The 27,452-nt window shown below is 37.5% G+C and overlaps 1 protein-coding gene across 14 annotated transcripts in view; it reads left to right on the forward strand.

Annotated features, from left to right (window-relative positions):
* Cdc42bpa (CDC42 binding protein kinase alpha) overlaps positions 1–27,452 on the forward strand; it is a 201,522-nt gene that overhangs the window by 85,983 nt on the left and 88,087 nt on the right. For all 14 annotated transcript variants that reach the window (XM_029538840.1, XM_029538845.1, XM_029538841.1 and 11 more), the window contains exons 7-12: positions 11,632–11,725; positions 15,248–15,448; positions 17,502–17,750; positions 19,843–19,922; positions 22,913–23,079; positions 25,387–25,509. In XM_029538840.1, the coding sequence (XP_029394700.1) occupies positions 11,632–11,725; positions 15,248–15,448; positions 17,502–17,750; positions 19,843–19,922; positions 22,913–23,079; positions 25,387–25,509 (914 nt within the window). The remainder of the gene's footprint in view (positions 1–11,631; positions 11,726–15,247; positions 15,449–17,501; positions 17,751–19,842; positions 19,923–22,912; positions 23,080–25,386; positions 25,510–27,452) is intronic.

The following is a 27,452-nucleotide window of genomic DNA, read 5'->3' on the forward strand; positions in this document are numbered from 1 at the left end:
TTTGTGCTCAGGATAGTGACCATTTTGCTTTTACTCTTACATCATGTAATCATGAGAAACCAGATAAGAGGTATGAGTGGGTTGTGCTACCCCAAGGCATGGCCAATAGCCCCACCATGTGCCAGTTGTATGTAAGTCAAGCTATAGAACCAATTAGACAAAGGTTTCCCAAATTATGCTGTGCATATTATATGGATGATATTTTATTGGCTGCCAAAATAGAAGAATATCTTCATTCTGCCTATTAAGCCTTGGTTGATGCATTGCAAAAGTGGAAATTGTATATAGTCCCTGAGAAGGTTCAGCAAGATCAAGTGGTTTCCTATTTAGGTACTAAGATTTCTCCTACTGGAGTGCAACCTCAAAAGGTTCAATTAAGATTAGACTCTTTACATACTCTTAATGATTTTCAAAAATTGCTTGGAGGTATCAATTGGATTAGACACTATTTAAAAGTACCAAATGTTGTGTTAAAACCGCTGTTTAAAGATCTGGAAGGAGATTCAAATCTGAATTCAGTGCGAAGTTTGACCCCTGAAGCTAGACAGGCTTTATCTTTAGTGGAACAAGAATTAAGTAGTATACAACTGCTTAGGTGCAAGGAAGGAGAACCTATTAGTTTATTAATTTTACAGACAGAAATGCAACCTACAGGATTGCTTTGGCAAGAGGGACCGTTGCTTTGAATCCATCCTAAGATATCCATGGGCAAAACTGTGGAACATTATCCTACTGCAATTGCAAATTTGGCTTTGATTGGAATTCAGCAACATCTACAATATTTTGGATGCCAACCTGAATTTTTAATTATTCCCTACGATGGTTATCAGCAATAGGTCTTGGTTGCCACCTTGGATGAATGGGCTGTTTTAATTTGTAGCTTTAAAGGTGTTGTAGATAACCATTATCCTAAACATCCATTAGTCACCTTTTTTAAGGCACATGCAGTAGTGTTTCCCAAAATAATACAAGAAAAGCCCATTACAGGAGCAGTAAATGTGTTTACAGATGGATCCAAAACTGGATGTGGAGCTTACCTTATTGAGAATCAGCAACCCATTTTGAAACAATTTCAACCTGGAACGCCTCAGATGGTTGAATTGCAAATTGTATTAGAGGTGTTCAGAAATTGTTCTTTTTCATTTAATTTGATTTCAGATTCGCAATATGTGGTTAACTTAGTTAAGGGTTTAGAGATAGTGGGACAAATACGATTTCATAGTCCCATATTTAAATTAGCTTCTGAGCTACAACAACTTACTTTGATATTTAACCATCCACCTTCCTTTGGGGTTAATCCTAGAGGTCTGCTGCCTCTTCAAATTTGGCAGATGGATGTTACTCATATATCTGAATTTGGGAAACTTAAATATGTCCATGTGTCAGTGGACACTTGTTCAGGCATTGTGCATGTGACCCCTCTATTGGGGGAAAAGGCAATGCACTTTATCCAACATTGTCTTGATGCTTGGGCTGCCTGGGGTAAACCCCAGCAGCTTAAGACGGATAATGGACCAGCTTATACAGAAAAAACCTTTATGTCCTTCTGTCAACGGATGGAAGTGCAAGTGAAGCATGCCTTGCCCTGTAATCCGCAGGGGCAAGGAATTATTGAGAGGACTCATAGAATACTTAAGGATTTTTTCAAAAACAAAAAGGGGGAATTGCCCATAGCCTGGCCCCTAAGATGAGACTTTCCTTGGTACTTTATACTTTAAATTTTTTGAATGAAACAAAGGATGGTCGTACTGCGGCAGACAGACATGCTCAGAAAAGGCCTGGCCTACAGGGGTATGCCAGATGGAAGGATGTACTCACAGGTGCATGGAAAGGACCAGATCCAGTATTGGTGTGGGCGAGAGCGTCTGTTTGTGTGTTTCCACAGGATCAGACAGAGCCCCTCTGGGTGCCGGAGCAGCTGGTGAGATGCTGTCATCATGAGAATCCTGCTCCTGCTCCTATGGGTGTGGTGGATAAGCCCACGAGTGCAGACAGTGGAAATGAGATGGGGAATCCTCTCAGTGTTCCCGAAACCGATGCCAGTTCGCCATGATGCTCAAGTTTATCCGTGCTTCTTTGCTACCAATAAGTCCTTAATACCCCCTATTTACCATTAGATAAGGAGATAGCACCTATTGAGGGCAATTTTAGTATTAAGATTAAGGGTGTGTTATGCTTTCTTGTAGTTAATCAGCTTAATCAGAGTAGTGATTGTGTTCAGCTTTATAATCAGTCTGCAGCTTGGTTTGCCTCTCAGCTGTTGGGGAATTGGTCTGCTGAATTTGAAAAAACCATGCAGGAACTTCGATTGGCTATCGTGACTGTGAATTCATCTCGAGTGGACCTGTCCCTCGCTTCCAGCTTGAGTGGGTGGGAATGGGAGCCCTGGGATGTATACTCATTATAGTATGTGTGCAATATGCATGGTGTATGTGTCGGTTGCAGCGTGCGCAGGACCACACTTCTGCCATGGTGGTGCAGGCCTTTGCCGCCATGGAGGCGGGACAATCACCTCAGATTTGGCTTGCTGCCATAAAGAAATAGCCTTGCCATTTTTTCATCTTGCCATGGGGTGCTAGGCTAAGCACTGCACAGGGGACAGCTAGTGACCTGTTTGGCGTCCTCTGGAAGGCATGTCTAATTGCTTGAGGGTTAAGTGTCCAAGTGGCCTTCCCCCAGAAAAATGACACGGGAGCTGGCCAAGGCCTCCCTGGGTGGTGAGCCTGGAGGAAGGCTTTGTGTAAGGTCCCTATGTTTGCATATTGGGAATTAGACCTCTACCTTTGTCCATGTAGCTTGCTTGCAGCAATAAAAGAAAAAAGAGAGAACTGTAGGAGGCTATGGCCCCTCACCTGGGTTACCCGAAGCCGCACCTTAAAGATGATGCCTGTTGTCTATGGAGCTTGTAGTAAACAAGTCCATATTTGGCAGTGATATGTTCCTGCTCTTCTGGTTGGCTGAGGCCACACGCCTGGTGAGGTGACATGGCCTGCTGCGATTGAAGTGGATAGGAGAATATAAAAGGGCTTGTAGCCCAGGGCTTGGGGGGAGATGAAGAAAGAAGCTTGCTGAATAAACTGCTGTTAGAAGGACTGGTGGTTGCGTCTTGCTTGCTGGTCAAGAGAGCAGACGCGACAGTATAGATCTCAACAAAGAATTTTCAACTGAGGAAACTCAAATGACTGAGAAACACCTAAAGAAATGTTCAACTTAGTCATCCGGGAAATGCAAATCAAAATAACCCTGAGATTCCACCTCACACCAGTCAGAATGGCTAAGATCAAAAACTCAAGTGACAGCAGATGCTGGAGAGGATGTGGAGAAAGAGGAAGGAACACTCTTCCATTGCTAGTGGGATTTTAAGCTGGTACAACCACTCTGGAAATCTGTTTGGTGGTTGCTCAGAAAACTGGACATAGTATTACCTGAGGACCCAACTATATAACTCCTGGTCATATACCCAGAAGATGCTCCAACATGTAATAAGGACACATGTTCCAGTATGTTCATAGCAGCCATATTTATAATAGCCAGAAGTTGGAAAGAACCCAGATGTTCCTCAGCAGAGGATACAGAAAATGTGGTACATTTACTGAATGGAATGCTACTCAGCTGTTAAAAAATGACTTCATGAAATTCACAGATAAATGGATGGATCTTGAGAATTTCATCTTAAGTGAGGTGACTCGGTCACAAAGGAACACTCACAGTATGTACTCACTGATAAGTGATATTAGCCCAAATGTTTAGAATACCCAAGATTGAATTCACAGACCATATGAAGCCTAAGAAGAAGGAAGACAAAAATGTGGATGCTTTGGTGCTTTTTAGAAGGATGAACAAATATGAGGAAATATGTGGACAAAGTGTGGAGCAGAGACTGAAGGAAAGGCCATCCAGAGACTGCCCCACCTGGGGATCCATCCCATATTCAGTCTCCAAACCTGGACGTTATTGTGGATGCCATGAAGTGCTTGCTGGTGGAAGCCTGAAATGGCTGTCTCCTGAGTGGCTCTACCAGAGCCTGACAAGTACAGAGGTGGATGCTCGCAGCCAACCATTGGACTGAGCTCTGGGGTTCTCTATGGAGGAGTTGAAGAAGGGATGAAGGAGATGAGGCGGTTTGCAGCCCCATGGAGGGAGCAACAGTGTCAACAGGCCAGACCCCCCACCCCCAAGATGATCTGGAGACTGGTCCACCAACCAAAGAATACACATGGGGAAGCCCATGGTACTGGTCACATATGTGGCAGAGGATGGCCTTGTTGGACATCAGTGGGAGGAGAGCTCTTGGGCCTGAGGTGTTTGAAGCCACAGTATAGGGGAATGCCAGGGCCTTAGGATGGGAGTTTGTGTTTTGGGGAGTACTCTCATAGAGGCAGGAGTAGGAGGGATGGGATATGGGGTTTCCCAAGGGGAAAGGGGAAAACACTTGAAGTGTATATAAAGAAAATTAATAAAAAATGTCTTGAACAGAAAGAAAAGAAGTAAACATTTTGTTTTAAATAAATAGCTGAGGTACAAAATACTTTAGTGTGAAAGTCTTAGATGGCTTGAGGTGAAGTTGAGATAGACGTTATATACCTGATTGATAGACAAATGATATGATGATGATGATAGATAGATAGATAGATAGATAGATAGATAGGTAGATAGGTAGATAGATGATAGATAGATAGATAGATGGATGAACAGATAGACAGACAGACAGACTGATGATAGAGAAATAAAATTGTAATTTTATCCTAAAATGTGTTTTCAATAAAGGAACACGCAAAATAGTGAAATGGGAAAGGAGCAAGGGTCAAATGTCCACTGGATATAGCAAATAATTAAGGCAGAAGATCGGGGCTCTAGCACCAGTATGATATAAAGTACAAGAGGAAAGCCTGAGGCTTGAAAGATAATGATGAAATCCAGGCAGACTCAAAACAAAAAAGGCCTAAAAAAAAATGTGTACCTTTATAAATACTAACTTTGCTCTGTTTTATTTAAGTAATGCTGTTCTGGGATAGTCAAGTCTAGCCTATTGGTCTGGAGTAGCCTTAACATGATGCTCTACTTTTTAAACCCATTATTATTATTATTATTATTATTATTATTATTATTATTATTATTATTATGCTTAATATGGAATTACTGATTTAAAAAAACTTTGTAAGTAATTGGCCTAATACTCTAAGGTTAGAAGTTACACTAAGTAGGAAAAACTGGGATTTGTAGCTCTTTTTGAAAGAAAAATTAACACTCACAATTAATGAGGTAGACCTGATGTCCCAGACTGCAGAGCTGCATCTTGTCATCAGTTATATCACATCCTTTTCTGGAGGAAGCCAGGGTTTTATGTAAAGCTGCTTAGTTCAGAGATTTATATCAAAATGGTCAGGCTCATCTGCTCTTTACTCTAGAAATTGTTTCTGGGGTTAAAAAAAAAAAAAGAATAACTAACAAAGAATAGAGGAAAATAGAGATGATTTATTTACTGGGAAACAGATGGCAGAAGCCATAAAGGCAAGCAAGTGAGTTTCCTGGAGATGGCCCACTGTTTACATGACTGTGATGGGTGCACTTTGGAGAGGCACAGCCCCAGAGATTTTGTCCCAGGATGGCTTCTCACTGTTGATGTGCCTTTCCTGCCACTATTACATAGCTAATGATTCCTGGGCATCAGCCCACCCAATTGGGCAAATTTCCTGCAGATTAACATGAAGATGGGCTTTTATGAATTAATGCTATTTAGATGGATTAATGACTTTATAGAATTCAAATAATATTAGGAAGAAAGTTTAAGGAGATGGTTTTGATTGTTTTGCCAGAAAGATATAAGAAAGTTAGAATCAAGAACAGGATGTGCCCCCCTCCTCATAGAATAGTAACTAAAGCCTGCATAATCAGGAATACAATGAGCTTTCACAATTACTCTAAGAAGAGACATAGGCTTGGGACAGATTTGTGATCAAGGAAAAACATTCATTCTAGGTCAGGTCCAAGGATGAAGCCACAGGTGTGCACTATGATAAAGCAAGGCTATGTGAAACTGTTGCTTTGAACTTAGAATTAGCTTACAGAATGAAACACTGTTTTGAACTAACTAGCATCCTTGTGTAACTCCCCTTTTGTGTAACATTTTATCTATGAGATAATTTTATAAAGAACTTTTCTCTAAGAAGGTATAAATTGCCAGGGAGAAGAAATAGTGTGGGTTCTGGGTCTCCCACTCCATCTACCAAATGTATATATGTATATTCTGTCTATATGTATGTGCATACATATGAATGTAGATGATATATGTGTATGAATATAAGTATGCATGTGCACTAATGAAATTGATGCGGCAGATGGTTGGGCAGAGAAATTGAGAGAGAGAGAGAGAGGGAGAGAGAGAGAGAGAGCCAGCCAGCCAGCCACCCTAGGGGTTGACAGTTACAGTTGATAAATCCATATGTACTTTAGGGTATTTCAATGTCTATGCATACTTATCTGATTGAATGCTCTTCTAGACAGATGGTGTATGTTATTTTCCTCAAGTTTAAAAATTTAGCTGTTCATTTATAGTTTTTAATGTAATTTACCCACTATCAATTTGCCTTATATCCAGTGATTTATCTTAGCTGCAAATACATGACTGTAAATAGAAATACAAGATTATCAACAGTAACTACAATGAAAAGCAGAGAGAGAGAGAGAGAGAGAGAGAGAGAGAGAGAGAGAGAGATATTAATTAATTAATTAAACCCTCTAGCCTGGCCAGCTAAAGGGCCCTTGAGCCAGAGAGAAAGGAGCCCAGATAACTGTGCCTTTCTCCTTAATCCCTTGCTATTGTTAGCAGGAGTTAAATTGCCTGAAGCCAGAGGGTCCTGGCCACAGAATAGCAAAGAGTTAAACAGAAAGTTAAATTGCCAAAAGTAAGCAGCTTTTGGCCAAGCAATCACTGACTCCATACCCCTTTTCTGCTGCCGTCCTTGGGGAGCTGGGTGCTCCACTAGCCACTGGCAAATAGAGAAATAATTTGTTATGAAGTTGCAATCAAAATGAATGTATCTGTGTTTTCAAACCATAGGACAGTTAAAAACTTTAATATATAAGTGATAGGTTAATTAATAGATAAAAATAAATTAAGAAAAGATGCAACATCAGTAATGTACAAGTATGAATAAAATATTTAATGTCACAAGTAATTAAAGGAATAAGTACTTTGTTTTACTTATGAGATTGACAAAGGTTAAAGTGATTGATACTCCCTGCAATTATTAAAGAATGAGAAACTATGCACTTTTCCACTGTTGACTAAGTTGAGACTTTATAACTATATTTTTTCCTAGCAATGATATGTTCATTTATTTATTTTCCTCAAAAGCTTGATGTATGCCTATACATCTATTTTTATCCAAATCACTTATGAATTAATCAGAAGGAAATAATCTGGAATGTGACTCATTTACATTATGAAAACATTGATTACAATCTTTTCTTTATGAAGGTTGTTGTATAGGAGTGTCTTTTACAGTGTTGTCATTAGTAGGAAAAGTGGAAGTAACAGACTTTCCCAGCATAGGGATATAAAAAGATTTTGGCAGATAGAATGATACAGTTACATAAAGTCACTAAGTCGTATTAAAATTGTTTCGTTCAGAAGAAGTGATTCTGTCCCATACAGTTCCAGGCTTTGATTTTAGCTCCTGGAAGGAAAGTGCTGTTTATAATCATTGTAAGAAGCATCTCAAATGCAGAGATGTCCACATGATGACATAGTTGATTTTATGAATTTATGAAATTATTAGCATAGCAACTGTTGTACATAGCACACTGTACTGGGTGCTACAGACCCAATGGGAAGGAAAGTAGATGCACTAAGGGCCTCCATCTCCATCGTGCTTTCTGGGTAGAAGAGAGATAAATGTTAACCAACTAACCAGTAACACTTGTTTTAAAATAACAATTTTGATGGAGACCCTAAAGGTGGATAGTGATTTATGAATTGAGACAATTTCCTTTATGAGACACCAGGGAAGCCTTGCTTAGTGATTATTCTTTTTCTCCTGTAGCCCAGGTCGACCTTAAACTTCTGATTCTCCATAGTGCTGAGATAACAGACAGTTAGCTTGAAACTGTATTTGTAAGCTGTGCCTTACAGAGATCGCAATGGAAATTAAAAAATATTTATAGTGAAGAGAAAATAAAAGTGTTTTATATCAGAAAATCTCCAACCTTAAATGAAAATAATTGAAAAGGATGAGGTGAAAAATGAATTAAGTCTCTAGCTCAGGAAGCTGGGAAAGAAAGCAAAATTAGCTTTAATTATAGAGAAGAAAAAGGTAAAATGAAGAAGTTACATGAACAAAAGATTAATAGGCAAATATTAGTATATTAAAAATCAATAAAAACAAAAAACTTTATTAAAAGCCACTAGTTTAATCACTGGTACATTATCATTAAAAACATATCCCTAGTTTGAATGTTAATAAATAGTATAGAATATGGAATCTGGAGGTAGACTGCCTAGCTTTAAATCCTGACAATGGCCTTTAGCATAAACTCAGTGTGGTTTAGCTTGTTTCTCTATATACAGGGTAATGATTGCACCCACCTGGGTAGTAGGATGGATATCAAGCACTTAGGTACTATATGGTAATCTTATAAAAAACGGAGTAGCTGGATATGGTAGTTCACACCTATAATTTCAGCACACTGGAGTGTGCAGCAAGAGAATTGCCAGGAGTTCCAACCAGTGTATGTTACATAGTCTGAGGTTATCATAGGCTTCAGAGTGAAGGTCTGCCTCAGAGTGTAAACCAACCAAACAACAATAGCAAAAATAACAATGATGCAAGGGAACAGTATTAGAAATGGAACTACAAACACACCATAGAGATTTCTGATTTCATTAGGTACATTGTAATTTGAGAAGTGGATAAAATATACATTTTATTAGAAAAGATCAAAATGACTGTAATACATTATAGTAGAAACAGAAGTTATGTGGGTAAGCTAAGAATGTTTAAAGAAATGAAATTTATAATGCAGTCCTCTCCACAGGCTCCATTTTCATATCTGTAGGGGCTCTTACTTTCCTCTGCATTTTTAAATTGAGGCACATGTGATAAAAGTGCAGGACATTGCAGTATATAATGACAGTGTGCAGTGACATGCCTGTATGACCATCCTCTCAATAGAGAGTGCTTTCATTCTCAAAAGTATTTTCAGAATGAAAATTACCAGAGTACTTATTATATCATGGAATTACTGAAACAATAAGTGCTTTAGAAAGCTTTAGGATGGAACCTGTAAAACATATTTTTCTTAGAATATTTTTTAAAAGATTTATTTACATATATGTACATATATGTGGTTTTTTGTGTGTGATTGGGTTACCTCACTAAGGATGATATCCTCCAGAACCATCCATTTGCCTAAGAATTTCATAAATTCATTGTTTTTAATAACTGAGTAGTACTCCATTTGTTGTGGTAAATCTCCTCCCAAATATGTCCAGCAATGAAAACACAACTCAGTTTTTGTGATGATTATATGCTGTGCGCCTAGATTGGGCAGTTCTACCACTACACTACCATCTTCCACTCTATGAGACCCCTTAGAACTTGTGGGTTTCTCCAGGCCACGTGCTTCTGCTCTGCTTTTCTTCGTCTTCCTCCTGTGTGTCCTCTCCCTCTTTCCTTTTCTCCTTCTTCCCTCTTTCTCCTCACCTTCCTCTCCATCTTCCCTTTTATCTGCCCAATCATCAACTCTACTTTATTTTACAAATTAAGGTGGAAAGCAGATTTACAGGAAATCACCTGAGTGCTGGCCACTCACAGAACGGAATTAACATCAAATATAATAAGCCTTAGGGTTATCCACAACATTCCCCCCCCTTTCTGTCTAATTAAAAGACTATCTCAGATATAATTGAACATAACTATTATTATTTTGTAATTTATAAAGTACATGAGACCTAACACCCATTCCATCATCTTTGTTAATTAGTTAGAACTTTTCATCTATCCTTACTTAAAAGACTTATAATTTTACATCTGGCCGTGTCTTGGCTTTAGATTGAATGCCATCTGAAAACCATCCTTTCAAAACTGTTCCTCTCAAAGTAAAATGCCTGGGTTAGCTAGGAGACTATGTAGTTTTTCAACCCCATCAGAAATCCAAGAACGACTGATAAGTAACTGAAAATATATAGAAAGCCTAACACTGCTTCCAAAACGTAGCCAATCCGTAGAGACTGCTGATCACCTGGACTTCAACACGTTGAAGCATCGGTCTTCAGCCTACTGGCCAGGGTCATCTGACAGACTTAGAGAAACAGGCATGTAAGGACTAGCCTACTCTGTCTCAGCAGAACCAAGCTTCCTAACCTGTCACTGTGTCCTTCCTTTGGACAGTANTATGTCTGTAGATGAAATGAGGCAACTCTTGCCTAGTGGCTGTTTCGCCACAACTGGAGTAACTCAAAGATGCTCAGTTTGTTCTTTGAATGCGAGACAGGGAAGCTGTCAGGAGCAGACTGGTCCCAACAAGTGAATAAATAACATTGAACGTCACATTCTGTGGACTTCTGATGTTTTTAAAACCAACTATGTGAAGTAATCTATACTGTTCTCTGTTAACTACTCTCAGCCATTTGTAATTAAAATAACTGAAAACACCCCAACAATAAACTCAGAGCCATGAATTTCCTATTTTCCCTTAACTCACAGGCTTAAACAACTCAGATCTGTTTACAATAACAGCAATAGAAGGAGTGGCTTCAAGCCCTGTACATCAAAATTTTTAGTATCAAAGACAACCTAGAATAATCACTCCCAGCCCCAAAGCTTAGGGAACTGGGACAACAACTCTTCATAACTTCTTCAAGCTGAATATGGATGTTGAGATATTTTTGAAGGGAGGGGGAAAGGTGGGGAAATGGGGGAGTTGTTTGGCCTTAAGAAGGCCACACCAATGATTGTATTAGTCTCTGATGTCTGTGTCCTGACTGAATATGGATGAAAAACCAAGACATAGTAGTGCAGGCAGGTCAGTTCAGCATGTCTGACGATAAAATGCAAATTCACCAAGGCTGTATATTCTGTAATATATAAATCTCAAAACAAAATTTTAGTATCATCAAGATAACCTTTTTGTTTGATTCTTTGGAATCTGTTTCTCAGGGGGTCTCCCTCTATCAAATCTGATCCATATAACTCTGGAAGGTATAAATACCTTAATCACCTTTTTCAAAAACACAAAGACAAAACTTTTTCCCCAAATCAGCATATCCTTCAGCCAGTAACCAGGAAAACCTGTAGCTTGCCCTCTGTCACAGAGGAATGATAAAACAACCACAGTACTCAAATTCACACACACTTTAGCCTATTTAGGCTTGGGATCTCTGGAAGAACAGCCACCTAGCCATCTCTCCCACCTCTTAAAGTCTTTTTTTGCAGGAAGCGAGGGGTTTGAAACAGGTTTCTCTGTGTAGATCCTAGCTGTCCTGGAACTCACTCTGTAGACCAGGCTGGCCTTGAAGTCAAATATTCAGTTGCCTCCCTTAGAATATTTTTTAAAAGGTAGCTGAAGTTTTTCATGTAAAATTATCTAATTATTTTTCAACTAAAACTTAAATGTATTTATTTTTTTCAGAGACATCAAACCTGACAATATATTGATGGATATGAATGGACATATTCGTTTAGCAGATTTTGGTTCTTGTCTGAAGCTGATGGAAGATGGAACGGTAAATAAACATAAATTATGAATTATTTTACTCATAGATACTTCCTTTTCCATGTCTTCTATGTTCTGGAGACCCCTGCTTGCACTGACTGCCCAGCCATCCACCTGTATGTGTTCCACCTCCTTCTATAAAGCCTTGGCTATTCCTGCACATAATAAGGCTTGTTCACTGAGTTATTTAATCTGCTGGCAATAAATACTTACCTTGAGTATGGCACTTTTAAGAGGCTTGTATCTTCTTTTTTGGCTGATGCCTACTATTTTACTTGAAATGTTCCTAAGTTTTTAGAGTGATAAATAAGGTAAGTTTCATATAGAAAAAGAAAACATAACTCCACCTTCATTTGTAATGTTTTTCTAATTATATACTTGTTCTGAGGGACAATATTCAGCTTTGTTTTGGTTTTTTTTTTGAGACAGGGTTTCTCTGTGTAGCCCTGACAGTCCTGGAACTCACTCTGTAGACCAGGCTGGCCTTGAACTCAGAAATCCACCTGCCTCTGCCTCCCAAGTGCTGGGATTAAAGGCATGCGCCACTACTACCCAGCATGAACTTTTTTTTTTCCAAGAAGATTCTAGGTGACATTAGTTTTGTGTTCCTATTTGCTTAGTGTTTGCTGATTAAATTCTTAAATTCGTGTTCCATTTTAAAGCGTATATTCTCAAATTTTATTGCTTTTTATTTTTTTCATTTATGGTATGTGTATATGGGTGCACATGTGTATGTGCTTGCATTTTGGAGTGTGAATGTAGGTGCCTGTGGAGGTCAAAGGACAACTAGGTCTTCACATTCCACCTTATAGACTTTCTTGTCCACCACTGTGTACATCAAGCTGGCTGGTCCATAGCTTCTGGGAATTCTTCTGTCTCTGCTTCCCGTATTATAGTAGAAGATTGTACTAAACTACCTATGGTGGCTTTGAACTTATGATACTTCATTCTCAGCCTCCTGAGAAGCTAGAATTACCTAACCTGTACCACCAGGCCCAGCTGAGGTGTACCTTTTACTGTTCATAGTATCTTATTAATTTGATGGTATACTTCTGGTTTTACATGATCAGAAAATAGTTCTGAACTTATTTTAGAGCTTTGTTACATCTTTTGGACTTGTTGAAATTTACTTTGTAATTTTATAACAGACAACTTTTATGTATTCCATATTTGTTTAAAGAGATTACATTTTCTCTAATTTTTAATACCAGGGTTCTTTACAAATACATATATAAAACTGAGTTTGCATTTGTATTTTATATTATTAAGGGTTTTCCTTGCTGTACATTATTTAAAAATCCTTAGATTTTTAAATTTTAAATTTTTAAATTTTAGATTTTTAGGTAGATTTGTTAATTTTTCCTTTATATTATCAGTACTTTACACATCTCCTTTGTAACTTACTATTTGGTGAAATACTACCTTTCCCCATATGGTTTCTTTTCAATTACACTGATGAATTAAAATAATCTTAATAGTTAGGCTAATATTTCTATTACTTCTTTAACTTTCTTTTGCTTAATTTATGTGTAATTCATCTTTTTATCCCATCACTTTCAAATGTGTGCTTCCATTATGTCTTTATCTTGCTTAAATAAATTATTTAACTGATTTTTTTCTCATTTATTCATTTTGTTTTATTTCTTTCCTAGTGTTAAATCTCTGTGCTTTAACAGGTGATTTAATCCACTTTTGGGTCTTGTGACTCAGTCAGCGCTGTGTGTTGTTCATATAGGTTTTGCTTATTTTTTGCCCTTTTTCTCTCCTGCCTCCTACTGTGCAGTTCAGGTTTAGCTTTCTCACTCTCTTTATCCTTGGAAGGTAACATATTTCATTTTAAATATTTTAATGCCCCTCTTTTGTTATTTAAAAAAATATTTAACTTTACTTAACTGTAAGTTAATAATTTTTCTCAGTACATTCCCAATCAACATAATCAACGTATTTTACTTTTTGCCACATATAGAAATTATGTCAAAGAACTATGTCAAAACCAAAAAAAAAGTATGGGACAGTATTTATGATTAGATTTGGCAAATGTCTTGAGGATAACACAGAATCACAACCCCTCTACCCTGTAATGGTAAATTGTATCGTCCTCAAAAACGTGTGTGTATGTATGAGGTGACACAGCGGCAGAATGAGAAGACAACAGTGTCTACCAATCACTTCTCTGATTACATGCTAAGAGTATGTGATGAATAGCTACAGAGTGCAGCTGCATCCTGACCTGCAACACTCTAACCTACCCAGTTACCTTGGGAGGCACAGGGTGAGATATAGGTCTTTCCTGAAGCTTTCTTCCAAGCTCAGCAACAGAAAAACAGTCCCAGTGAAGAGTAAGAGGAATGTCCTACAGGCTTACAAATGGGAATAAGAAGATGAAAGATACTCAGTAAAAACCTCTCTTTAGAGAAATGCAAGTCTAGAACCTGTGACCCCACTGCGAGTGCATCTTCTGCCACCCAGGAACAGCAAGTGTTGTCCACAGATGATTTAGAGCCTCTGGACACTGTTAGTAGGCATATTAAAATGGGGTAGTTACTGTGGAAAATAGTGTAGGTAGTTCTTCCAGGTGCTAAAAATAAGTTGAGAATTTATTAATTTTTAATTTTCATTTTTATCTGTCTAACTTGTTTAATTCTATTTTCAACTTTTTAAAATTAAGAATTTTGGTTTAAAGTCTACTTTTTCTGTTTGGTTTTGTTTGTTTGTTTTCTGAGAAAAGGTCTTCCTTGTATAATATGCTTGGCTGACCTGGAATTTGCCTTGTAGACTGTGCTGGCCACAAAAGCATAGCAGTCCATCTCAGTGCTAGTGTTTAAGGTGTGTACCATCATGCCTGCTGTAACTTAGAACTTAATGTACAGTAACTAATCAATTTTCAGTTTTCTTAGACCCATACTTAGAGATGTAAAAGTATTATCAGTGTTACATATCTAACTGTAAATTTTTACTTCTACTATAATACATACATACATACATATGTACGTACATACATGTTTTGATTGATTATTTATATAGTTAAATAATTTAAAAAATAAGAAAGCTGATGTAGTAGTGCTATAATCCCAGCACTTGGGAAGCAAAGTGAGGAGGATTGTGAGTCTGAGGCTAGCCTCAGTTATAAGTGAGGAGGATTGTGAGTCTGAGGCTAGCCTTAGCTATAAATGAGGAGGATTGTGAGTTAGAGGCTAGCTTCACCTATAAGCAAGAACTTGTCTCTGATTACCAAACCAAAACAGAATTAAACAATAATAATATTGTAAGTGAAACATTCATTTTATTGTTAATGACTCAGATAATATTGTTTCCCTATATGCATTCAAACTAGAGTAAAGGTTCTATAACATTGTGAGTAATGAAGACTATTAATATAAAGGCCATATAAAATTACTCTGTAAGTCAGGAGACTAAATACAGATGATAAAAATGTCTTGTTATACTCCTACGTACATACTGTATATCTTAAGTATCTATTTCTAATTTAAATTTATTTTTAATATATTAATAAAAATTTGAACTTTATTAGGTCCAGTCCTCGGTGGCAGTTGGAACTCCAGATTATATTTCTCCGGAAATCCTTCAGGCTATGGAAGACGGAAAAGGCAGATATGGACCAGAATGTGACTGGTGGTCTCTGGGGGTCTGTATGTATGAGATGCTTTATGGAGAAACACCATTCTATGCAGAATCTTTGGTGGAGACATATGGAAAAATTATGAATCACAAAGTTAGTATATTTATTTTTTAATAATTTTTATAGTAAATACATATAGTAAATTAAAGGAATGTGATAGTAAAGAGACAATACTTTTTTTCAAAACAATGAAAACTCTTATTTTTTATTAGTAGGGGATAATAATTCTTAATCATAATCTATGAAATAATTAGTTTTAACTTTTTACTATATTTTGTTTAGAAGTGTTCCTGAATAGAAACTTGGTCTATGATCTATATAGTTGAGTAATTGAGTTCAAAAGTGGTTAGTTTTGTTCAGTCAGTTTTAACTATATAGTATGTACAGTCATGACAAGGATGCGTACACAGATTCTCAGCATCACTAATAATGAGTGAAGTGTGTGAAGAGAGATAAAAGTGAGATTTGTTGGCGTCAGAAGGCGACTCTGTAGCTACGGTGCTTGCTGTACACAGCTTCTGACTTTAGTTCAATCCCTGAACTACACAAAAAGATGGAAGAAGGGAACTGACTCCACAGAGTTTTCCTCTGATCTTCACACGGGCAGCATGGCACTTGTGTACATGCAACCCTTCCCCCCCACACACACACACCTATAGTCATACACCACAATCATTGTTTTGTTTTGTTTTGCTGTGATTCTTCTGCCAATCTAGCAAGTACAAAATGAACCATCTGTACTCTAATAAATGCAGCTTCATTGGCCCTCCTCAGATTGTATCGACAGAACTACAAGTTGTAACTTCCTGTCACAAAGTTAACAGGTGTACATCTTGAGTGTTAAAATTATGGTTAGAACTTTTAATGGAGCAAGGTCAGGCTTAGATGTCAGCCTGGTCAGCATATCTAGAACAATATATATATGAATTATATCTGTTCCAGTGCTAATGATTACAAAACACTGGCTGCAATCCATATACACAGCTGGAACAAGATCATAAAACTCTAGTAATGTGGAATAAAGTGAAACAAACAGTACAAAAGAAGAATAACTGTCCAGTTTCAAAAAATGTGAACAGTTACAAAAGTTCTCATTATGAATCTGAATGTCACCAGAAGAATAGGATAACCTATAATTTTTAATTGGGTCTGGTGATGCAAACAGGATTAGTTTTTTTCTACATATAAATCAATTTTAGAGACTTTGTGTCGTCTTCTGAGCTGTAACTATCATGCAGTAAGTAGTTATGAATAACTGAAAGCTAGGGAGAAGTTTGCAGTGTGCAAATGACCTGTGCATCATTCAGAAGGAAGTTACTTGAGTGTACACTGCTGAACAGCACGCGTCTGGAGAAAGAGTTCAGTACAAGTTCCTTTCCTGACATTAGTGTATGGCATTGAGGAAATAACTCTCTCAGTTTCCTCTTCTACAAGACTGTTATACGAGCAGTTCCCACCCAGTGTGATTATTAAGAGGATCAAATGGGTCAAATAAGTAAATCACTTTGAATAGTGCCAGGTACATGTTAATTTTTCAATTGTTTAATGATTATCTGTTATTTTATATTGTATCTGAATATTATCAGTAATTTTATATTGTATCTGAATATTATCAGTAAGCTACTTCTTAGGAAATACTGAGTTAAATTCTGCTATTTGTAATCAGATCCACCTGCTTTTAATAGCAATTTAACTTTTAGAGCAGTGTTTCTCAACCTTTCTAACACTGCAACCCTTTAATACAGTTCCTCATGTTGTGGTGACTCTCAGCCATAAAATTATTTTGTAGGTACTTCGTAACTATAATTTTACTACTGTTATGAATTGTAATGTAAATATCTGATATGCAGGGTATCTGATATGTGACACCTAAAGGGGTTGCAACTCACAGATTGTGAACCACTGCTATATAGCATCTGAACTTCTCTCTTTGTAGTTCCTCTGTCATGAAGTAACTTAGAAAATTAAAAGTTCCCTTAGGAAAAGAATTTACATCCATCATCCCTGTCTCCCTACAGTATCACTGCTGTGTCATCAAGCACTTACCAGACACTTTTCTAAGGGAAATGCATTTAAATAAATCTACCACATTCTGTAGGATAACTGCTGATTTGTATTTGCACACCTTATATCTTTGTCTGTGTAGGAGAGGTTTCAGTTTCCAGCCCAAGTGACAGATGTGTCAGAAAATGCTAAAGATCTTATTCGAAGACTCATTTGTAGCAGAGAACACCGACTTGGCCAAAATGGAATAGAAGACTTTAAGAAACATCCATTTTTCAGTGGAATTGATTGGGATAATATTCGAAATTGTGAAGCACCTTACATCCCAGAAGTTAGTAGCCCAACAGATACATCAAATTTTGATGTGGATGATGACTGTTTAAAAAATTCTGTGAGTATGACATTATGAAGTTGTCCTGTCCTGCTGGTTCTTTTAATTATGGTTATAAAGTAACATTTTTTTTTATTAGTCTGATGCCAGGACTGTTTTTCCTTTATCGGTCACATAGTATTTATGACTTCCAGTGCTTTATTTTGTCATGTATCAAAAAATTAAGAGACTTAAGTAAATTCAATATAGTCACCCATGACCAAAAGCAAAATTTGAGATCTGTCCCTTAGATAATTGTGTCAGTGGGTTTCCTAAGAAGACAAGATTGGATGCTTTAAAAAATATATTTTGGGTCTGGAGAGATGGCTCAGTGCTTAAGAGCACTGGCTGCTCTTTCAGAGGTCCTGAGTTCAGTTCCCAGCAACCACATGGCAGCTTACAACCATCTGCAATGAATTCTGATACTCTCTTCTGGTGTGTCTGAAGACAGCTACAGTGTACTCATATACATAAAATAAACAATAAGTAAAAAAAGTATATTTCATGATTTCAAAGTGGAGGAGATGACAAATCTTTCCCTACAACCAGCCATAAAACTGGAAACAAGCAAAAACACTTAGAGCTTGTTACAACCAAAAGGAAATAAAGAAGCATTTATTCATGAAAAACTACTGAACTGTTTTTGAAACCATACACACCTCACCCTCTACCTTTCACTCCATCACATGCTTTTTGGTACTCATGACATGGAGCAAAACCCTGACACCTTGCTGCTAGATGGGGCAAACTTGATTGGGAAAGCTCTAACCCAACACACTGTTGCCACTAAAATAGCAACTTGGTAGGAATGAATGTGGAAATACAGTGAATATACAGTTGATTTTAATTATTATTATCATTATTATTATTTTGGTTTTTTTGAGACAGGGTTTCTCTGTATAGCTCTGGCTGTTCTGGAACTCACTTGGTAGACCAGGCTGGCCTCGAACTCAGAAATCCGCCTGCCTCTGCCTCCCGAGTGCTGGGATTAAAGGCCTGCGCCACCAGGCCCGGCTTTGATTTTAATTATTTTATAATATTTTTATAAACTTATGTAGCTGTATTTTATAAAGTTATGATGAACACCAGGTTAGTTGTCATTGACCATTGCTGTGTGGAAATAAAGGTTAACGAATTTGAAGGGGAGTGAGGAGGGAGGGGTACAGGGGAAGGATTGCAGGGAGCAAAGGAAAGAAAAGGGAGAGATGTAATTATAATCTCAGAAATTAAAGAAACAGAAAGTTAGCTTTGGTTACATTCTCAACAACTGAATATAAAACTCTTTCATATGTACTTCTATTTACAGATCCTTTATATAATAATATGTACCTTTGATTCCTCAACACTAAACTCATGATTAACAGCATTATAACTTAACTCCTGACTCCTAAACAGAGTTTGCTTTTACTTTGTGACACTGGGTGGCAGCCAGTGGTTTCACACCTATACTCCTATCCCTTGGAAGTGTAATGGGAAAGGATTATGAATTATGGCAAGCGTGGGCTACATACAGCAAGATCCTGCATGAAATTTAAAAAACTATGCAGTTATCAGACAGCACTTCTGCGAGCTAATTTATACAGAGATATTATCGTAAAAGCACAGAAGTGCTTATAGAGTGCCAAGGGCATTTGCTTTCAGTGTGAGACGAGAGGAGCACCCCGTGCTTAGTCCCATCCTCTGCTCTGCACATCATCAGGGAACACAGAAGTTCTACAACGATTTCCCAAATAAATTTAGCTTCTAAACTGTGTGTGATGAAACATGGGTATAATTTCAGCACTGAAGAGGCAGACACAGGAAGATCTGGCCTACATAGTAAGGTCTTGTCTCTCAAAAAAAAAAAAAAGAAAAAGCTAGACAAATTTTCAGATACAAAATACACAAATAATGTCCATAATTTCATTCTTAACTTTTATATTGTTTATTAGAGTTTTGTAGTGGCAGTGCTTAGAGTCTGCATTTTGTATCATTGTACATATTTATCAAACTTACCACTGTGTCTAAATTGAATAGTTGTTTATCCCCATTGACAGTTAAAATTAATAGTTCAACCTATGGGTCTTAACTATAGGTTTCTTACTAGATTGGTATTCTTTTAATTTTTTTCTAGGAAACAATGCCCCCACCAACACATACTGCATTTTCTGGCCATCATCTACCATTTGTTGGTTTTACATATACTAGTAGCTGGTAAGTTTCAAAAATAAGTATAATATGGGTAATTTATCTTACTTTTTATTAGATATTTTCTTTATTTATATTTCAAATGTTATCCCCTTTCCTAGTTTCCCCTCCAAAAATCCCCTATCCCTCCCCCNCCCCCCCGCTCCCCAACCCACCCACTGGCATTCCCCTATACTGGGGCATAGAGCCTTCACAGGACCACGGGCCTCTCCTCCCATTGATGAGTGACTAGGCCTTCGGGTAATTTATTTAAAAGTAAATTGAGCTTGAAAATGGTCTATGTGGTTGTAGTTCTGGCATAGGGCTGAATTTAAATGTGGTAAATAAATGATAAACCTATTTTGGTATTATCAATAGAACAAACTACTTGAGAACTAACTGGAGAAAAAAGACAAGCACATGTGGTTCAAGGGTTGAATCTGTTGAGAATAGGGCGTGAGCCAGACCAAGGCACATCATGAATCTTCCGTTCTGTCACCTACCATTGTTCACATCACTTTGTACTCTTCACTCAGTTTCTGTCCTCTGGTTCCTCCCTTCCTAGTCACATAAGAATCACTACAATCACTTCCTGTATGCCATGCCAGTCTCTCTGGCATCTTAGAGCTGATGGACTTTCCTTGTAAAGTGAATATTCTTTTTTAAAAATCTAAGCAGTTAGATGTGCTGGGACAAACAGGGTCTTAACAACCAGGGTAACTTTAAATTCAGTGAGATTCAGAGGTTTAAGTACTGTATACTGTTTGACATACATACTGAATCACCCTGGTTTGTTCTGCCCTGTATGTACCAAGGTAACTATTTCACACTTCATTTTTGCCTTGCAACCTGTAGTCACCCTCATCCTCAGTTGATGGTTTTGCTTCTTCATGCCTGAAGATTGACCCCAGCTGTAGACGCAGCCGCTCATTCCTGCCACTGTTTAACGTCTTCCCTTAGATTCACACAAGCTCTTTTCAAGGATGGGCCATGGCGATGCCTGGCTAGGGTTGGTTCCTTCCACCCCCTCCTGCATGGCTAAATCTATTGTTTCCTTTTATGTCATAAGCTTTCTCCTTAATGTGCTATCCACATCCTTACGTCCTGCCAACCCTCTTACCAGACACATAGTTACTTCTTCCATCTTAAAATAGAAAATCTTTCTGGCTCTCATACCTGATACCAATTATTTCCTTGCCATATACCAGAATTACCTCTCTTAACTGTCTATTTTTAAAATATTATTCTTTCTTGAATCCACTCAATTCAGGTTTGTGCTCCCATCACCTCATGCAAACTGATTAACCAGCATCACCGTTGACTCCTGTGTTGCTGAGTGCAGCTACATCTGTCAGAATTGCCAACCTGCTTGTCCTGTTGATGGCCAGATCCCTCCCCAGTTCCTGCTTCTTTGTAAATTAACTACAAACCAAGGTTCTTCTAAGGCCCTGTATAACTGGCTTGGTCATCTTTCTATGCCCTGCTGCTTTCCCAGCTGTTTCCCCTGTTGCATTTACACAGGCCTCGTTGAAGCTGTCTTGGGATGCTCAGGCTTCTGTTCTGTCTTCATCCCGACACTGCCTTGACTGTTACCTCAGTTACTTGTGCAAGCACAGCTGTTTTGATTACTCCATCTAAATTTCTATTTTCTCCCTCTTAGGACTTCTTTTCTCTCTCTCCTGTTTCATAGTTTCTCTTTAGAGGCCAATGCTTTCTAATGTGCAGAATATGTTATGTGCTTTTATTTCTGTCACTGTTGCTAAAATTTAAACTATTGGCAAGAATTTTATTTATAATTTTTAATTTAAATACAATTATATTATTATGCCTTTTGCTTTGCTTCGCTTTGCTTTGCTTACCTCCACTTTGTTGTGGTAAATCTCCAACCCAGATATGCCCTGGCAATGAAAATACAACTCAATTAGTATGAATACATGCTGTGCGCCTAGATTGGGCAGATCTACCGCTACACTACCATCTTCAACATCTATGAGACCCCTTAGAACTTGCAGTTTCTCCAGGCCATGTGCTTCTGCTCCGTTTTCCTTCCACCTCCTCTTCTGTCCTCCATAGTCTTCTCTCCCTTTCTCTCCCAAAGCCTTCAGCTCTAAGTTTTCCTCTTTCTACACCCAATAAGGGCCTCTAGCCTTTATTTTATACATTAAGGTGGGAAGAAGGTTTACAGGAAATCACCTGAGTGCTGACTCATTCCTTGTTTGCAGCCCCTCACAGGAGAACGGAATTAACATCAAATATAATTAGCCCAGGGCTATCAGCAACACCCCCTTCCCTTCCCTTTCTTTTCCTTTCCTTTTTCCAATCCCTCTCATGAACACTTCCTCCAACTCTGATCATTTCCAACTCCCCACTCCCTCTCAAATTAATGGCCTCTTTTTCCTTGATTATTATTGTTTTACACACACACACACACACACACACACACACACACACACACACACACACACCCCTTTCTGAGTCTATTCAATGTTGCTTGTGTGCATGTGATTCAGGCTGACTACCTGGTATTAGATCAACAATTAGGTAGCCCATCTCTCAGAAAGACTAATTCCCTGGTTCTCAGCTATTATTGGTTGCCTATGTTCTTTGTCTAGTGGTGACTCATTGATGAATGTCCATCATCTGAACTCTTTTTATTATGCAGTCAGAAAAGCACCTCATCTTAAAGTTTTGAATTTCAAATTCTATTCATGGACACATGCTAATGGTTTTGACTACTGTTTCAGTAAACTTGTCAGATTGTTTTAAACTAATAACCCTTTAGTTTAAAACCCTCATTTTATAATTTATGGAATTTTAAACTTAAAGATAATTTGGTGATACAAGTTTTATTTAAAAAGATTTCTACAAATTATAGTAGTTTTGCAGAAAACTTTTTTAGTCATTCTGTGGGATTCTAGATGTTTTACTGTAGATATTCAAATCTGTGTCTTGTATGAAGAAGTTTAAAATTCTTCAAACTTTATTGCAATACGAACCTCCTTTTTTTTTTCATTCAGTGTTCTTTCTGATCGGAGCTGTTTAAGAGTCACAGCAGGTCCCACCTCACTGGATCTTGATGTCAATGTCCAGAGGACTCTAGATAATAACTTAGCAACTGAAGCTTACGAAAGAAGAATTAAGCGGCTTGAGCAGGAAAAGCTTGAACTTACTAGAAAACTTCAAGGTAAATATTTTAATGTTTTCTTTGTTTAAATTGAACTTAACAGTATACTGAGCTGCATTACAAAGGATTGTTTTATTTTCAGAATGGATCTTCTTGTAAATGGTAAAAAGTAAACTTGTAGAAATACATGCAGAACACAGTATGATGGCATTTATGTAAAATCACACAGTGGTAAACACAGTGATGTGATTTCTATAGGTATGCATATGTTCATGTAAATGTATGGAATGGAATACCTCTGGGGACAGGAGAATGGAACTGTCAGGGAAAAAGGGCCCTTCTCATCCTTACCTAACACTTATGACTTTTAATATCATATATGATCAGGGCTTTTAATATCGTATATGATCATAGCTTTTAATATCATATATGATCAGGGCTTTTAATATCGCATATGATCAGGGCTTTTAATATCATATATGATCAGGGCTTTTAATATCATATATGATCAGGGCTTTTAATATCGTATATGATCAGGGCTTTTAATATCATATATGATCAGGGCTTGCACGTTGTTTGCTTCATGCTCTGGGATGATTTTAAAGGACACTTTAGGATTCTTACTTTTCACTTTTGTTTACGGTGATTTTGATCTTTCCCTAGTCTACTCAATGTCACAGGACCCCTCAGTCAACACTGGACCGTTCTTACCATCTCCTTTCTCACTCTGACCAGTGGCATTTCTATGGCTCCCTCTATGTCTGCTTTCCTTCTGAGGCTTTAGCTGCCTTTATGTAAGGATGTCTTTGTTTCCTGTGTTTCTCTCTTTTGTGTGTATTGTGTTCCTCATTTAGAGTGTCTGTTGATCTTTTTGTCTGCATAAACTGTGAGGAGTTTGCTGCTGCCTCTGTTTGTTTGTTTGTTTTTTAAATTGATCATGCTCTCCTGCTTTCCAATGCCTTGTAACTTGTACTATATGACCAATATGAGTGACAATAAGAGATGGTTGAGTTAATATTATTTTTGACCCAGAAAACATTTTTCTATTTTTTATGCAATTATCAATTGAGCCTGAACAAGGCTGGATTGCAATATTAAAGTCAGTCCACCTCTCATGTCAGAAGTGAAGGGGGGACTAAGTAGAGCTTGGTATGGTCTATTTCTCCTTTACTTGTAACTATGGGGAACTTGTTCCATTCTTCATCCTCTTCTTACTATTTCCAACTCACGTAAGTATCTTGGTGAGGAGACTGTTCCTAGTTGATGCAGTTACAACAGATAACAGTAGTAGGATAAGAGTGTCTTCTCTGAGCAGTGTACTAATCCCTATCCCACGTTGTCCAGAAGGTTTGGATTCTGTTTTTGGTTTTTTATCTTTTTCCAGCATAGTAGTCCTCAATTTTAGGGGCTAGTGAGATGGCCTAATGGGAAAGGGCACCTGCTGCAAGGCCTGACAACTCAAGTGTAATCCTTAGAATTCATGTGATAGAAGGAGAAACCTGACTGTTGCAGATCTGTCTTCTGTCTCTAAATGAGTGCATGGCCTGTGCACCCATATGTATAACACCCACACATCCTCCACATGAGTGTATGGTCTGAGCACCCACATCTATAACATCCCCCAAAGAAACAAACAGATGTTAAAAATGTTAGTTTGGACAAGGCTCTTGGTTAGACCACTGAGATAGCCTTTCATCTCAGAATACCTTTCTCCACTCTGGTTCATTTTACTTGGTCTTTGCTTTTACAGTACCATAATGATTGTACAAACAAGTTTTAAGTTTTTAGTTTTATATTTAAAAAAATATTTAGTATATTTTTATTTTTACAAAAGAAGGCAATAGCCATTCCTGTTCCATTTCATTACAAATGAAAACTTTGGGGACACAATGAAGGCAGTGCTAAGAGGAAAGTTCATAGCAATGAGTGCCTCCATAAAGAAACTAGAGTTCACATACCAGCAATTTAAAAGTATATCAGAAAACTCCAGAAAAAGAAGAAGAGTAGACAGCAGGAAATAAAGTCAGGGCTGAAATCAAACAATTAGAAATAAAGAAAACAACACAAAGAATCAACAAAACCAAGAGCTAGTTCTTTGAGAAAATCCACAAGATAGACAAACCCTTAGCCAAATTACCTAAAAGACAGAGAGATAGTATCCAGATAAACAAAAATCAGAAATAAAAAGGGAGACATAACAACAGAAAATGAGGAAATTCAAAGAAGCATTACATCTTACTTCAAAAGCCTGTACTCCACAAAATTGGAAAATCTAAACAAAAATGGATAATTTTTTAGACAGATACCACTTATTAAAGTTAAATCAAGTCTCTGATTTTCATTCTTTAATTCTTGTTTTATTTTCAGAGTCAACACAGACTGTTCAAGCTCTGCAATATTCAACTGTTGATGGTCCACTAACGGCAAGCAAAGATTTAGAAATTAAAAATCTGAAAGAAGAGATTGAAAAACTAAGGAAACAAGTAGCAGGTAACTTTCTGAGGGTCATCATTAATTTAGTATATTTTCAAATGGTTGTATTCATGTATTACTGTCTATGAGTCTTGTTGATGTTATGGGTTATATGACACTGAGAAATGGCAAATGAAAATTAGTTCTGGTTTCATAATTTGATCTGGAAAGTAAATATGTAAGTCCCCATTGCCTTACAGAAGGGAGGGGCTTTGGAGAAAGTAGATGAAGGCGATACATAAAGAATATATAGAAGGCACAGTCACCTAGAGAGAACAGAGATGACTAACAGACCTACTTTAGTGATAGAATTTGTCTGGGAAATTGTGTATGTGAGTGGGAGGTAGATAGGTTTAACAAAGAGGAATGCATATAGACACATACAGACAGCAAGCATCACATCATGAGTTAAGGGCTATAAATTTCTCTTTCAGTACTGATTTTATTGTGCCATGCAAAATTTCAGTATGTTGTTTTTATTTCCATTTCTGCTCAAATTTTTAGAATTTTTTACTTTGACATGAATTGAGAAGTGCTTTTTGAGTGTTTGAAGAATTAACTTCTATATTTCTCTTAATCAGTTTTGTAATACCCCCTTATGGTTTTTGTTCTATTAGAAATGAGGTTCGTTTTCTGCCCAAGATACAATTGTCTTAACCTATGTTCCCTGGGCACTTGTGATGAATGTGTATTCCTGCTATTCTAGATTATTTGTTTTGTAAATATTGATTAGGTGCTGTTGGTAGAGAATGTTTTTGAGGTTTTTTTCCTATAGTCTTGGTTTTCTGTCTGTTTATGTTACAGATGAGACAGGCATGATTTACCTCCTGTTGAGCAGGCTTTAAGTCTAATCAGACAGCTATTGGCTGCTGCCAAGATCTGAGTGACACCACTGCACCCTTAGGAGTGTCTTATGTATTGGTCATTGTTGTATTCATATGCCCACCGCTACTTCAATATTTTGTCCTTGCCAGATGGAACAAAAGTCAATTTCTAATTTGTTCTTTACTGACATTCTGGGAATCTCTTTATCCTTTCCAGTTTTTGGTGGGTTGTTGTCATTTGTCTGTTTTTAAAATACCACCTTTGTCTTTAATGAGATGCTCTGGCTTCTTATTATAGCCTCAGGTTGAAAATTCACATTTGGCATCAATGGTTGACAGGGGTCAGCATGGAACTACAGAGATTTCAGAGCTCTACTTGCCTCTGCCTCTTGAATCCTGGGATTAAACATGTGCATCACCAAGTCACATGGGTTTTGTGTGTGTGTGTGTGTGTGATGCTTAAATCAAATACAATAGTAGTTTTTTTAAGAGTTTTTTGTTTTATTTTTCTGTTGTTAGTGATAGAAGATTTTGGAGAATGACAGGCCCTTTCCTGGCCCACTTAACATGATGCAAAGACTTAGGATATCAGACACTTAGGGTCATCAAGACCAACCTTGGGCAGTGGCTCCAAAGTTTGTTGTTTCACACTAATGGAGGTTAAAAGGAGATTATGCCCTTCTTGGGTATAGACAGTGTGGAGACAGTCTTTAGTAAGCATTTTCCAGAAAAACAGGAAAGGAAAGGGAAGTGAGATCAATTTTCAAGAGTTGAGAAAAGTTTCTAAGGATAGAAAATGTGGTTGAATTTCCTTTGTTCAGGGTTTTTTATAGGGCAGTGGCAAAAAATTGGACAGAGACTGTTGTGATCTCTTCTGAGATTGGTTAATTGCCTGGGACCATCAAAAGTTAAACCAGTAGAAGTCCCGTATGCTCTGTTCATGTCTTCCTTGAACCAACCAGGGCGATGATCACATTGTGTTGATGCCTGCCCCCACACAGGAATAGCTGAAGCCTGCCTCTATCCATCTCTTTTTTTTTTTTTTTTTTTTTTTAAAGGGTTAGAATCTTTTTTTTTTTTTTTTTTTTTAAAGATTTATTTATTTATTATATGTAAGTACACTGTAGCTGTCTTCAG

Source organism: Mus pahari, chromosome 5, assembly GCF_900095145.1.
Source record: "Mus pahari chromosome 5, PAHARI_EIJ_v1.1, whole genome shotgun sequence".
Lineage (NCBI taxonomy): Eukaryota > Metazoa > Chordata > Mammalia > Rodentia > Muridae > Mus > Mus pahari.